General features: G+C 44.8%; 1 protein-coding gene across 3 annotated transcripts in view; it reads right to left on the bottom strand.

The window, feature by feature from the left end:
• Positions 1 to 14,435, bottom strand: part of LOC114589133 (actin-binding protein WASF3-like) — a 76,018-nt gene that overhangs the window by 27,477 nt on the left and 34,106 nt on the right. For all 3 annotated transcript variants that reach the window (XM_028715248.2, XM_028715245.2, XM_028715244.2), the window contains exon 2: positions 13,034 to 13,193. In XM_028715248.2, the coding sequence (XP_028571081.1) occupies positions 13,034 to 13,166 (133 nt within the window). In that variant the 5' untranslated portion in view covers positions 13,167 to 13,193. The remainder of the gene's footprint in view (positions 1 to 13,033; positions 13,194 to 14,435) is intronic.

Genomic DNA, 14,435 nt, shown 5'->3' with positions numbered 1-14,435 from the left:
CTGATCCCAACCACCCGCCCTTTGATGCCGCCTGGCAGGTTGCTCGGATCGCCTGTCTGAAGCCCTGCTGGGGTTGCTGCTGCCGCCGCCCTCTCAGCCTCCTCACGCCGGGTCCAGTGTCTGCGATCCGGGATGGCTTCATCGCCGCTGGTGCCAGACCTTGTGGAGCGCCCATGCTGCTGCTGCGGAAGCTGCCGGGCTGGCAGCCATCAGCGCTGGTTTGTGGCTGCCGCAGAGGTTCCTACTATTAAGTTGCTCTGTCTTTACAAGTGTTTACATGGATTAGAGTTCCTCACTTTGCCTCATAAGCATGTGTTGAAAGGGTGGGAACTGCAGTCTTAAATCCACTTATCTGGGGAGTAAGTAAGCCCCATTAAACTTGGAGGGATGTGTGTAAAGCATATTGTGTTGTAAAGTATATAACTTGGAACAACTTCAGATGTGACTTTAACAGGTAATGTGCTGCTGACCTGTGTTGTGTCTGTTGGTCCGCTAATGCCATCATCTTTGAAGTGGGGACACACATGGTTTTTCAACCATGAAGATGTATGCTGAAGCTCTGATCCTTGAAGCTCTGTGCAGTGTGTTTCTGTGATGTATATGATTTAAAACATGTTGAAGACTACAGGTTCTAGAGAGTGTGTGCAGCATGGGGTTGTAATGCATAGCTGTTAAAATTGTGAAGTAGCTTGCAAAAGGCATGTTGAGTGATAAGTAAGCATCTGCATCGTATCTTGAGTATTGTGCTTTTCTAATCATCAGCATCATCCCCTTCCTTAGGTTATGCCTTTCACCCCATTGCCTCTTTAGGCTTCTGTTAACTGCCCATTAATACTCCTTTTGTCCACTCACCTTTTCCATGTTCCCAATTCCTTCCTTGCATTTAGCATTTTTTGACTGCCTTATTCCTCTCACACACTACCCTTCATTCCTCCCCCCTCATGTTTCCACTTAACCACTCTTTCTCTTTTTCTGACTTACCTTCCATTTTTGTTCTTAATGGCTTTTTCAATTACTCTTTCATGCCTTCTCAATTTGTCTCTTCCTAATGCTCCCTTTTAGCTGCTCCTATGCATGTTTACTCACAAGTAAGCCCCACCACTCTGGGATTTTCTCCCTGTAACCCTGCATAAGAGTGTAGCCTTGCAGTACCAGCCCTTATGCATGCTTATTTAGAAATAAGTGCCACAATATTTAATAAAGCTTACACCCCAGTAAGTGTGTTTATCCTTCCTTTCAGCTTTAGAGTGAGTTAGGAAAAGTTTAATCCACTTGTACTGTTTTATGTTTACATGTTTGATGACAAACAGCCTTATGTTTATAAGTGACATGCTAAGTACCTGCATGTCATAAGCATTTGAATTAAAATTACCATATTGAAATAAAATCTGGTGTTTTTTTAATTCTTATTTAGTGTGCGTTGGAAGAGGGGTAGTCTTATATGGCGAGTATATCCCAAACTCTATATTTTATCTGGAAAAGTTGGGGGTCGTCTTATACACCGGAAAATACGGTAAGTACAAATTTTAACTTACCTAATGTTTGGTCTTCTCCTATGCTGGGGGAAGAAGGAAGTCTTGGAACTCACAAGGGTATATTTTAAGGTATGCAGGCTAAAATTTGGCATTACTTTGCTGCATATTTTGTGACTTTAAATCTCTGCTGGGGTTCTCTTACCAAAGAGTACTTCCCCAAACCTGAATCTTGGCATCCAAGGAATTTTCCTTTCTATATATATATTATACCTTTTCCCCCTTACTGAAAAGGTCTCTGGAACCTAACAATTAGAGCAACTCTTTTTGTTGATTTTATTGTTTACAAAGGCCTACCGAGAGTTACCGTATTTTTTGCACCATAACACACACTTTTTTCCTCCTAGAAAGTAAGGGGAAATGTCTGTGCATGTCATGGAGCGAATGCCTATGGGTGGCGGGGGGGGGGGGATCTGCTGCAGTCATGAGCAGAGGATCCATGGTTCCCCTTCCTTCCCTCCTCCGTGGCTCGCTTTGAAACAGCAAAGCGGGAGAAGAGCCGCTTAGTGGGGAGGAGAGAGGGACAGAGAGCCTGCTTGCTTTAAAGGAGCAAAGCGGGAGAGGAGAGGAGCCGCTTACACGAGTAAGCGTGTAAGCGGCTCCTGTCCGGTTGGCTCCTTTAAAGCAAGCAGGCTCTCTGTCCCTCTCTCCTCCCCACTCAGCTCGCTAAATAGCATTATTAGCAGCATCCTTCTCCATACACTCCACTTGTGCTCCTTGTCCCTTGAGTGCTTTTCCTTCCCTCCACACTTAAAACATGGTTACAAAGCACGGATCCACATGGATCCTCAGAATTTTTGCACTGGGTCACCTCAAATTCACCATCAGATCACATAGCATGTCCATGGCTACATCTTGCACCATAAAAATCACACACCCACTGTTGTCTGGGGCCGCAGTGGTGCAAAAACGTGGTTACAAAGCATGGATCCACATGGATCCTCAGGATTTTTGCATTGGGCTACTCCAAACTCACTGTCAGATCACATGTCTGTGGCCACAGCATGAACCACAAAAATCATACATCCACTGTTTCATTTAGAATATTTTTTTTCTTGTTTTCCTCCTCTAAAAACTACGTGCGTGTTGTGGTCTGGTGCATGTTATAGAGCGAAAAATACGGTATGTGACTTGTGCAAGGCTGGCCAACATTTTTAGGCCTCTGGGCACATCTATATTTCTGAGTAAGTGCTATGGGCTCTCGGTAGAAGTTGGACAGAGTAAAATTAATCTGGGTTTTGAAAAGCGTTTAGATAATTGCTGGAGATGTGGCTCAGCTAAAGCAAATTTTATACATATCTTTTGGAACTGCCACCAGGAAATAACAACAACAACAACAACAACAACAACAACAACAACAACAACAACAAAAATCCATGTGATTTTCAAATATCAAATACATTAGGATGCCATATACCTTTAGAACCTGAAGTATTTTTACCTGGCTGTTTGGAAATTATATTGGAGATTATCCTGGAAAATGATCTAGAAGTAGTAACTAATCCTAAAAAATTCCTACAGAATTTGAATGGATTGAAAACCATCTGATTCCTTGCAACTTTGATCAAGTTCACCTACTTTATGTGCAAATTATGTGTAAATTAGTTATTTGGGGAAATGGGTGGTTTAAAAAAATGTTTTGGAATAATAAGTTTAATGATAACGTTCAACCATATTCTTTTATTTACTTCAATGTTATTACTGAATTTTTCGCTCCACAAGACGCACTTTTTTTCATCAGTAAAAGTAAGGGGAAATGTCTGTGCGTCTTATGGAGTGAATGTGTGGTCCCTGGAGCCGAATTGCCCACAGGGAAAGCAAATCATGCTTATTTTTTTTTATAAAGAGGGAAGGGGGTGTTGAAACAAAGCCGGCAAGTGATAGGGGAGGGAGATAAGGGACTCTAGCGATAAAGGAAGCTGGCTGGGAGGGGAGAGGTAAAGACAGCAAACTTGCAGGGAGAGGAGACAGGAAGACTAAATCAACGAGGAGAGAAATTAGAAGATAAGGAGGAGCAAAAAACTGCTCTAGCTAAGGAAAAGTAACTAAGGTAAACAAGAGGTAAAGGAGTGTTGAAAGGAAGCAGCTGATAGGTGGGATCAGGAGATAGAAAAGGGATGGAATAAAGGAGGGTGCCTGGGAGGGGGGACGTAAAACCCCATGGATCCTCATGATTTTTGCATTGGGTCACCCCAAATTCACCATCAGATCACATAGCATGTCCACGGCTACAGCCTGCACCCAAAAAACCAAGCACCCACTGTTGTGTGGGGCCGCAATGGTGCAAAAACATGGTTACAATGCACGAATCCACATGGATCCTGGGGATTTTTGTATTGGGTCACCCCAAATTCACCATCAGATCACATAGCATTTCCAGGGCTACAGCCTGAATCAAAAATTCACACACCCACTGTTGTGTGGGGCCGCAATGGCGCAAAAACGTGGTAACAAAGCATGGATCCACATGGATCCTCAGGATTTTTGCATTGGGTCACCCCAAATTCACCTTCAGATCACAAAGCATGCCCAGGGCTACAGCCTGCACCCAAAAAACCACGCACCCACTGTTGTGTGGGGCTGCCATGGCGCAAAAACGTGGTTACAAAGCACGGATCCACATGGATCCTCAGGATTTTTTCATTGGGTCACCTCAAATCCACCATCAGATCACATACAATGTCCAGGACTACAGCCTGCACCAAAAAAACCGCACACCCACTGTTGTGTGGGGCCGCAATGGTGCAAAAACGTGGTTACAAAGCACGGATCCACATGGATCCTCAGGATTTTTGCATTGGGTCACCCCAAATTCACCATCAGATTACATAGCATGTCCAGGGCTACAGCCTGCACCATAAAAAGCCACGCACCCACTGTTGTTTGGGGCTGCAATGGCGCAAAAACGTGGTTACAAAGCACGGGTCCACATGGATCCTCAGGATTTTTGCATTGGGTCACCCCAAATTCACCATCAGATCACTTAGCATGTCCATGGCTACAGCCTGCACCCAAAAAACCACACACCCACTGGTGTGGGGCTGCCATGGCGCAAAAACGTGGTTACAAAGCAGGGATCCACATGGATCCTCAGGATTTTTGCATTGGGTCACCCCAAATTCACCATCAGATGACATACAATGTCCAGGACTACAGCCTGCACCAAAAAAACCACACACCCACTGTTGTGTGGGGCCGCAATGGCGCAAAAACGTGGTAACAAAGCATGGATCCACATGGATCCTCAGGATTTTTGCATTGGGTCACCCCAAATTCACCATCAGATCACAAAGCATGCCCAGGGCTACAGCCTGCACCCAAAAAACCACGCACCCACTGTTGTGTGGGGCTGCCATGGCGCAAAAACGTGGTTACAAAGCACGGATCCACATGGATCCTCAGCATTTTTGCATTGGGTCACCCCAAATTCACCATCAGATCACATAGCATGTCTAGGGCTACAGCCTGCACCAAAAAAACCACACACCCACTGTTGTGTGGGGCTGCCATGGCGCAAAAACGTGGTTACAAAGCAGGGATCCACATGGATCCTCAGGATTTTTGCATTGGGTCACCCCAAATTCACCATCAGATCACATACAATGTCCAGGACTACAGCCTGCACCAAAAAAAACCACGGACCCACTGTTGTGTGGGGCCGCCATGGCGCAAAAATGTGGTTACAAAGCACGGATCCACATGGATCCTCAGGATTTTTGCATTGGGTCACCCCAAATTCACCATCAGATCACATAGCATGTCTAAGGCTACAGGCTGTAGCAAAAAAACCACTCACCCACTGTTGTGTGGGGCCTCAATGGCGCAAAAACGTGGTTACAAAGCACGGATCCACATGGATCCGCGGGAATTTTGCATTGGGTCACCCCAAATTCACCATCAGATCACATAGCATGTCTAGGGCTACAGGCTGCACCAAAAAAGCCACACACCCACTGTTGTGTGGGGCTGCAATGGCGCAAAAACATGGTTACAAAGCACGGATCCACATGAATCCTCAGGATTTTTGCATTGGGTCACCCCAAATTCACCATCAGATCACAAAGCATGGCCAGGGCTACAGCCTGCACCAAAAATACCACACACCCACTGTTGTGTGGGGCCGCCATGGCGCAAAAACGTGGTTACAAAGCATGGATCCAAAGGGATCCTTAGGATTTTTGCATTGGTTCACCCCAAATTCACCATCAGATCACATAGCATGTCTAGGGGTACAGCCTGAACCAAAAAAACCACGCTCCCACTGTTGTGTGCGGGGCGCAATGGCGCAAAAACATGGCTACAAAGCACGGATCCACATGAATCCTCAAGATTTTTGCATTGGGTCACCCCAAATTCACCATCAGATCACATATCATGTCCAGGGCTACAGCCTGCACCAAAAAAACCGCACACCCACTGTTGTGTGGGGCCGCAATGGCGCAAAAACGTGGTTACAAAGCACGGATCCACATGGATCCTCAGGATTTTTGCAGTGGGTCACCTCAAATTCACCATCAGATGACATACAATGTCCAGGACTACAGCCTGCACCAAAAAAAATCATGGAGCGACTGTTGTGTGGGGCCGCCATGGCGCAAAAACGTGGTTACAAAGCACGGATCCACATGGATCCTCAGGATTTTTGCGTTGGGTCATCCCAAATTCACCATGTGGTCACATAGCATGTCCAGGGCTACAGCCTGCCCCCAAAAAACCACGCACCCACTGTTGTGTGGGGCCTCAATGGCGCAAAAACGTGGCTACAAAGCACGGATCCACATGGATCCTCAGGATTTTTGCATTGGTTCACCCCAAATTCACCATCAGATCACATAGCATGTCTAGGGCTACAGCCTGCACCAAAAAAACCACGCACCCACTGTTGTGTGAGCCCACCATGGCACAAAAACGTGGTTACAGAGCACGGATCCACATGGATCCTCAGGATTTTATCATTGGGTCTCCTCAAATTCACCATCAGATGACATGGCATGTCCACGGCTACAGGCTGCACCAAAAAAACCACGCACCCACTGTTGTGTGGGGCCGCAATGGCGCAAAAAAGTGGTTACAAAGCACGGATCCACATGAATCCTCAGGATTTTTGCATTGGGTCTCCTCAAATTCACCATCAGATCACATAGCATATCCATGGCTACAGCCTGCACCAAAAAAAACACGCACTCACTGTTGTGTGGGGTCGCAATGGCGCAAAAACGTGGTTACAAAGCACGGATCCACATGGATCCTCAGTATTTTTGCATTGGGTCTCCTCAAATTCACCATCAGATCACATAGCATGTCCAGGGCTACAGCCTGCACCATAAAAACCATGTACCCACTGTTGTTTGGGGCTGCAATGGCGCAAAAACGTGGTTACAAAGCACAGATCCACATGAATCTTCAGGATTTTTGCATTGGGCTACCCCAAACTTACCGTCAAATCACATGTCTGTGGCCACAGCATTAACCACAGAAATCATACATTCACTGTTTCGTTCAGAATATTTTTTTTCTCGTTTTCCTCCTCTAAAAACTAGGTGCATCTTATGGTCAGGTTCTTCTTATGGAGCGAAAAATACGGCAGTTTCCATTATTTTATTTATTTTTGTTTTACTTGCGTGTCAATAGGTAGAACTCTTGTCGTTGTATTAAAGCCTTCGTAAACCATTTATAATTTAAAAAGAAAGAAAGAAAGAAGGAAAGAAAGAAAGAAAGAAAGAAAGAAAGAAAGAAAGAAAGAAAGAAGGCATATAGAGCTATATGGAGAATTTACTCTATGGTCTGAACCCCTTCATGCATTAATTACACTTAAGGATGCTGGTTATATGAGACTGGTTACCCCACTTTTCCAAAGGGGCAGAGGTAACCACCCTCACCACCATGGCTGCAAGTGGAGCAGCCCAGAGGCTTTGAGGGCACCATTAGAAGACCTCAAGGGCGCCATTACAACAGAAAAGTAATTGTGCCCATGACTGCCACATTGGCGACACTTGCTTTTGCATGTCCTTTTTTGCCTACTAACATTTACTTAAGCCTTTAGAGAACCATGTTAATCACCATACAACATACTGAGAAACAAAATTGAATAGCCAAAAATATGACTGGAAAAAGTGACAAATCCAGTGTAAACACCCTCTGAGCCAACTCCACCAGCACAAACTGCCACATGCAGTCTCACTTTGATTTAGTTTTGCTTCAGATCCCTTTGATGGGTCAAACAGAGGGTTTTTCAGAGAGATATGTCTCTCTGGCAAATTACAATGCTAGTCTTGTTCCACAAGACAGCAACACAGGGGCATGCTTTGTCAGTCACATGTGCTCGCCTGAGGAAGCGACTCCAAATAACACACAGTATTGAAAAAAGAATAAAAGAAGCTGCAAAACAGGAGGTAATTGTCACCCTTTGTGGATCTAGCCCGGCTAGCAGTTTGGGCAGGCATTATGCAGGCCTGTTATTGGTTGCTCACTCAATCAAGGCATAAGAAAATGGTCTTCCTTGTAGTTTACAAGCCTTGTGGAGTAGCCATGCTTTTTTATTCAGACTTGAACTAGGTCAAAACAACTAACAGTTTTGCGCAAACATTTTCAGCAGTGCCATAAAATCTCACTTACTTTATTAAAATTTTATTTTCAGTACACCTTGTGAAAAGGTTAGGAACAGAAGAAGAGCTGGCTGCTAAATCAGTCCAAAGGCCTATCTAGGCCACATTCCCACCATACATTAAAGAACTATGATACCACTTTACATTAATGGCTTCCTTCAAAGAATCCTGGGAGCTGTAGTTTGTTGAGGATGCTGAGAATCGTTAGGAGGCCCCTGTTCCCATCAGTGATCTACAATTCACAGAGTTCCCAAGATGGATTATTAAACCACTCTGCAAATTATAGTTCTGAGGGAATAAGGATCTCCTAGCAACCCTGAGCACCCTTTACAGCTCTCAGAATTCTTTTGGAGAAGCCATGACTGTTTAAAGTGGTATGAAAGTGTTTTAAATGTATGGTGTGCATGTGGCCTTACTCTAGCACTGTCTCTTCTTCCACAGTGGCCAAAGATATGTCTTTTGGGTGGCCCACAAGTTGACCTCCTCACCTGAGGACATGGACACGATGCTTGCCGCAGTTTGGCTCACAACATACTCATCTTGGCTTACTCATGCTTGCTATGTGTTTTGTGTGTGTGTGTGTGTGTGTGTGTGTGTGTGTGTGTGTGTGTATTAGTCCAGCTTGGTTAATGCATCTTTGCAAAAGGAGATAGTACCCAATGTCTTGAATAAAGAGGCAGTGTGGCAGCTCCTAAAAAAGCCCGTTCTAGATTGTGAGGTATTTGACAACTACTGCCTTGGAGGTAAGATGCATGAGAAAGATGCATGAGAGGGTGGTGGTGGATGGCTTTTGCTGGGAGAAGACTGGGGAGTGTAAGTAAGCCTGTTGCTCTTGGTCTTAGCAACTTTAGATCCCTTTGCCATGGTATCCTCCTGGACCACACCATGAGTTGGGAGTTGGTGGCACAGTCTTGCAGTGGTTCCACTGCTACTTATGGGATTGAGCTCAGAGAATTGTGTTGGGGAATTGTGTGTCCAAACCACTGAGACTCTTGGGCTTTGAATCCATGCAACAGGGTGAGCTCCCGTTGCTCTGTCCCAGCTTCTTCCAACCTAGCAGTTCGAAAGCACACCAGAGCGGGTAGATAAATAGTTACCGCTGCAGCGGGAAGGTAAACGGTGTTTCTGTGTGCTCTGGCTTCTGTCACAGTGTTCCGATGTGCCAGAAGCAGTTTAGTCATCCTGGCCACATGACCCGGAAAGCTGTCTGTGGACAAATGCCAGCTCCCTTGGCCTGAAAGCAAGATGAGCGCCACGACCCCATAGTCGCCTTTGACTGGACTTAACCTTCCAGGGGTCCTTTACCTTTTACCTTTGCCCCCCGCTACTTATGGGATTGAGTTCAGAGAATTGACTTGGGGAATTGTGTGTCTACTCCCTGGAAGTGTTGCTGTGGGATGCTGCAAATGGCTATTTTGTCCCATTCCCACACTGCACACCCAACCCGGTGCTGTTTAATATCTATATAAAGCCACAAAGAACTATCACTAGAAGATTTGGGACATGGGCTACATTCACACTATATATCTGAAGCACTATGAAATCACTTTGAACTGTCATAGTTTCTCCCCAATAATTCTTAGAGCTATAGTTTGTTAGGAACTGCCCCTGCCGCCCCCAATATTCCCCTCCCACAGACTGTGGAATTGATTGTAAAACCACTCTGGAACTTGTAGCTCTGGGAGGAGAATATAGAGTCTCCTAACAACTCTCAGAACCTACAACCCCTAAGATTATTTGAGGAAAAGCCATGACTGTTTAAAGTGGTATCATGGTGTTTTAAATGTATGGTGTGAATGTGGTCATGGTGCCATCAGTATACGGTACTGCGAAACTGAGTTCTATTTCACTGTGACATCTGAATCAAGAGACACTGTGTCTGTTTTGAACCAGTGCCTGAGTGCCAACAGACTGGATCCTGATAAGATGGAGACTGTGGGTGAGTGGTTCCCAGGTCTGGATGTTGAGGAGTTTATCAATTCTGGTAAACAGGTATGTGTTTTGGGGGTGATGCTCTTCCTCTTCCTTCTCACTGCTACCAGCTGCTTGCTTGCCAGGCAGAAAGCAGGTGAGCAATCAAATCAAGCCATCTACAGCTCTTCATTCTCACCACCACTGTCTGGGCCGCAGCAAGAAGTAGGAAAACGAGCTAGCAAGTTGCCATAGTGAATAGAAGGAGCAGCTTTAGGTGCTCCTACCAGTGGTCCTCTTTTTATGGTGTGAACCCTCAAGAAGTTGCCTTGATCATGTGGACCTTTGACACTAGCCCTGCCTCTCTCACTGTTATTTCTCATAACTGGTAATTAAGCTAGTGTGTCCTAGTGGTTAGAGTGTCAGACAAGGGTCTGGGAGACCAGAGTTCAAATCCCCAGATCACTGGTGACTGTGGCCCACTAGTTGCCTTTCAGACTAACCTACCTCACAGGGGTGTTGTGAGGATAAAATGGGGAGAGGGGACCATATACATCGTCTTGAACGAATTGGAGGAAAGGTGGGATAGAAATTTAATGATGTATAAAATAATTTAGAGGCATATACTGCCTTTGAGGCTGAAGTTTCTACGGAGTCTTTGGGCCTAGCAGCCATTGGCAGGCTAATCTTCCATGAATCTGTCTAGCCCCCTTTTAAAAGTCCATGTTTACTTATTGATGTGCATTGCCCTTCCTTGCTATCAATCTCAGCTAACTTCACTTGCCCTCAGCACTTGCCCATAGCCAGACTGACTGACCTACATTGTGCTTCGCACCCCATCCACTGTGTGACATCCAAGTGGACACCAAATAATTCATGTGTGGTTTTTCCTGTGCCTCTTTTTATTTTTGTTTTAGATTGAGTTCCCAGTTTTATGTTTTTAGTTATGTTCTTATATTCCTACGGATAAGAACAATTTTAAAAAGATGTGTAAAAGAAAAGCAACACCACCACCTACCAGCAGAGGCAGCTAAAAACAGAGAAAGCTAAAAACAGAGGAGAGGGGTCAGATGGTCACCTGTTGAAAAGCCTAAAATGCCTGAGCAAGCAGGTAGATCATTTGGCACTGAAATTATAACAGTGCAGGCGCCTGAGAACATGTGATTTCATTGTTAAAACATCTACACTGGCTGCCCATCTACTACTGAGCCAAGTTCACGGTCCTTGCATTAACTGACAAAGCCCAGAACAACTTGGGTCCTGACTCCTAGGTACCTCAGGGAGCGCCTGAACCCTTTTTGCCCCAGCTCTGTCACTGAGATCATCTGCAGGAATGTCCTTGGTCATTCCCCAGGTTGGTGAGGCTCATCTAACAATAGCAAGAAACTGAGCCTTGAGTGTCATTGGCCCAGTCCTGTCAAATACTCAGCCACTGGAGATTCAGCAGGTGCCTCCTGTGCCAACCTTTAAATGCCTGCTGAAAGCTCTTCTATTCCGTCAGGCTTAGGTAGGCAATAAAACAAATAAACCTTTTTCATCCCAATGACCACATTCCTCTATGGGCAAGTTTCTGGGCCACAGAGGCAAAAGCGGGCAGAGAAACAGGCGAGAGGCTACATTGTCAGATACTTCTATGCGTGCATGCACACACATGCGCGTGCGCGCACACACACACACACCCTCCATCCAGACAAGCAAGAAGCATTATCAGAGTTCAAGAAGACACAAAAAAGCACAACTGGTGAGAGGTGCAGCCTCAGAAATATACATGGCCTGGGCAGAGTCCCAGGGGCCAGTAAGATACAAGATTCTCCACCCCTACTATACTATCATTCCAGAAACAGGATGCTGCCACAGAGATGGTTCTATTCAGCACCACTGAACCTAGCTTGGTATTGTTGACACTGACTGGCAGCATCTCTCCAGGGTGATGACTGTTCAGCTGGCATAAACCCAATATAAGTTTGTCATGCGGACACATCATCAGATTTTTAAAATGGGAAAACTCCCATGATCCCTGATCAGTGGAAATGCTGGCTGGGGCTGATGGGACTGGAGTCCAACAACATCTAGAGGGCTGCAATTTTCTCATTCCCAAGTTAAAGAAACATGCATGTTTCATTTCTGTCCCACTGTTGTCTTCGGCAAAAATATTTTTGCAGAACCCCTAGATCCACTAACCAGAATGGTGCAAAAGACTCAAAATTAAAGGATTCTCACACCAGCATTTGTAATGAGTATCAGAAGAAAATGAGACTCACAGTCCTTCCATTTAAAACACCACTCATGATACCTCAATCTTCTTTCATTTCAGCAATTTAATTTAGGGGAGGAAGGGAGTCATTTTGTTATTAAACAATTGAGAGTCAGAAATCCTTGACAATCTACTGCAAATCATCCAGAGAATCTCCCAGCAGATCCCGATCTATCATTTGCCAATCCCTACAGTGCAGGCAATGATTGCTCCCTCTTATTGCTTTCAGAACTTTGAAACACTCATATCTGGCTGCAGCCTCAGGCCTGGTACAGGACACACATGTTTTTAGTTAAAATAATGCTTGCTTGGAGCATACCATTAGTTAAAAGGTATTCAGAATGACACTTTGTATAAGATAAGGAAGCTTATGCTTATTAAAGGAAGCACAATTTTTATAGGAAAGAGTTATGTAGACCTAACTAACTAGTTGGAGAAACAAATAAGTCATGCTTGCCCCTTAGTTCTCAGGAGGTAGATCCAAGATGACCTCGTGCCTTGAGATCCAGCGTAAGTGTGCTGAGGAGGAGGAAGTTGTAAACAGAATGCAACCTAAGACATATCAGTCTAAACCTCAAAGGATAGCGAGAAGCCAGCACAGAGGTTAAAGATACAGGGATAGTCTGGGAATCTAGAGTTCCCTTACTCTGTTTAAACCCCATGCAAGCCCTTTTCTGCCAGCTGAACGGCACTCAAACTTCTCTAAGATGCAAAACTCATCAGAAACTTACTGAGGCTCCCCAGCTGCTTAATGATGGCGGCTAAAGTGCTGTTGGTCACACATTCCAGCTCACTGGTAACCCCATCTGGAAGGGCTCCGCGGCAGAGGTGACGAGGTTCTATGTTTCTCTTCACCAACGGCATCTTGGAAGGGAATCAGCAGGGCTTCACCTTGGATAAAGGGTAGAAGAGATTACAGAGACCAATTCAGTTTTCTTGTAAGAATTTTTGTGTCAATGGACATTACACTTCACAAAGATTTCATAAGCAAAATGGAAAACAAACAAACCAGGGTCTCTCTCAGAGGAGGTGACATTCTGAAACTGGTGTTGAGGAGGAGAAGAGAAGGAAAGAAAGCCAAGGCAAGGCAAGGCAAACAAGGGACAAGAACAGAGAAGCACAGGAAGTTGCCTTACACCAAATTCTATGATTCCATGACTGAATAAAGTTTTCACTCTTGGGGGCCCTAAATAGCAACTTGCCCCTCTCCAATTCTAAAGCAACAACAACCCACAGTAAAATTTGCAGAACAAAATATATAAACAAGGAGGGATTCTTTTTATTTTATCTATATTATTTATTAAATTTCTACACCACCCTTTATCTGAAGATTACAGGGTGGTTTATAATATAAAAACACAAAAGTATATAGCATAATAACAAATGAAAACCATGCCCCCAAAAGCACTAGCATCAGCATTCCACTCTCTGTGACATCATTTATTTAGCCACAAACACTATGAGGGTGTGTGGGGTTTTTTTTTGGGGGGGGGGGGTGCTTGGATGATGTTCCAGAAAAGCTGCTACAAAGTTTCCTGAACGCCTTGTATGCAGGAATCCACTTCTGCTTGCTTCCTAGGCCTGTTTCTGCGTCGCCACAGAAGAAATATAGTGGTACCTCTAGTTAAGAACTTAATTCGTTCCAGAGGTCCGTTCTTAACCTGAAACTGTTCTTAACCTGAGGTACCACTTTAGCTAATGGGGCCTCCCGCTGCTGCTGCGCCGCCATGCGATTTCTGTTCTTATCCTGAAGCAAAGTTCTTAACCCGAAGTACTATTTCTGGGTTAGCAGAGTCTGTAACCTGAAGCGTCTGTAACCTGAGGTACCACTGTATTACTGAGGAAGAAGTAAACTGAGCATAAGCAGCACATTCTGTGTGTACACACAAAAGAATGAATATATGTTATGGGATTTAGAAAGCAGGTGGGTATAACTCACCTAACAGAACCATCTGGGATATTCAGAACACACAGATTTATGGGGAAAGGTGAATGACTTGAGCTCTTCAGAGTTGCCATGGCACACATTTATTGAGGTGGCAGAATTTAATTTTTCTTGGCTGACAACTCAAGAGTGCCTGGATTCAGAATTCTGTTTTATTTTTAGCACACACCACCCCTATTAGACTGGAC

The sequence above is a fragment of the Podarcis muralis genome, chromosome Z (genome assembly GCF_964188315.1).
Source record: "Podarcis muralis chromosome Z, rPodMur119.hap1.1, whole genome shotgun sequence".
Taxonomy (NCBI): domain Eukaryota; kingdom Metazoa; phylum Chordata; class Lepidosauria; order Squamata; family Lacertidae; genus Podarcis; species Podarcis muralis.
This window is presented reverse-complemented; position numbering and strand designations above follow the sequence as displayed.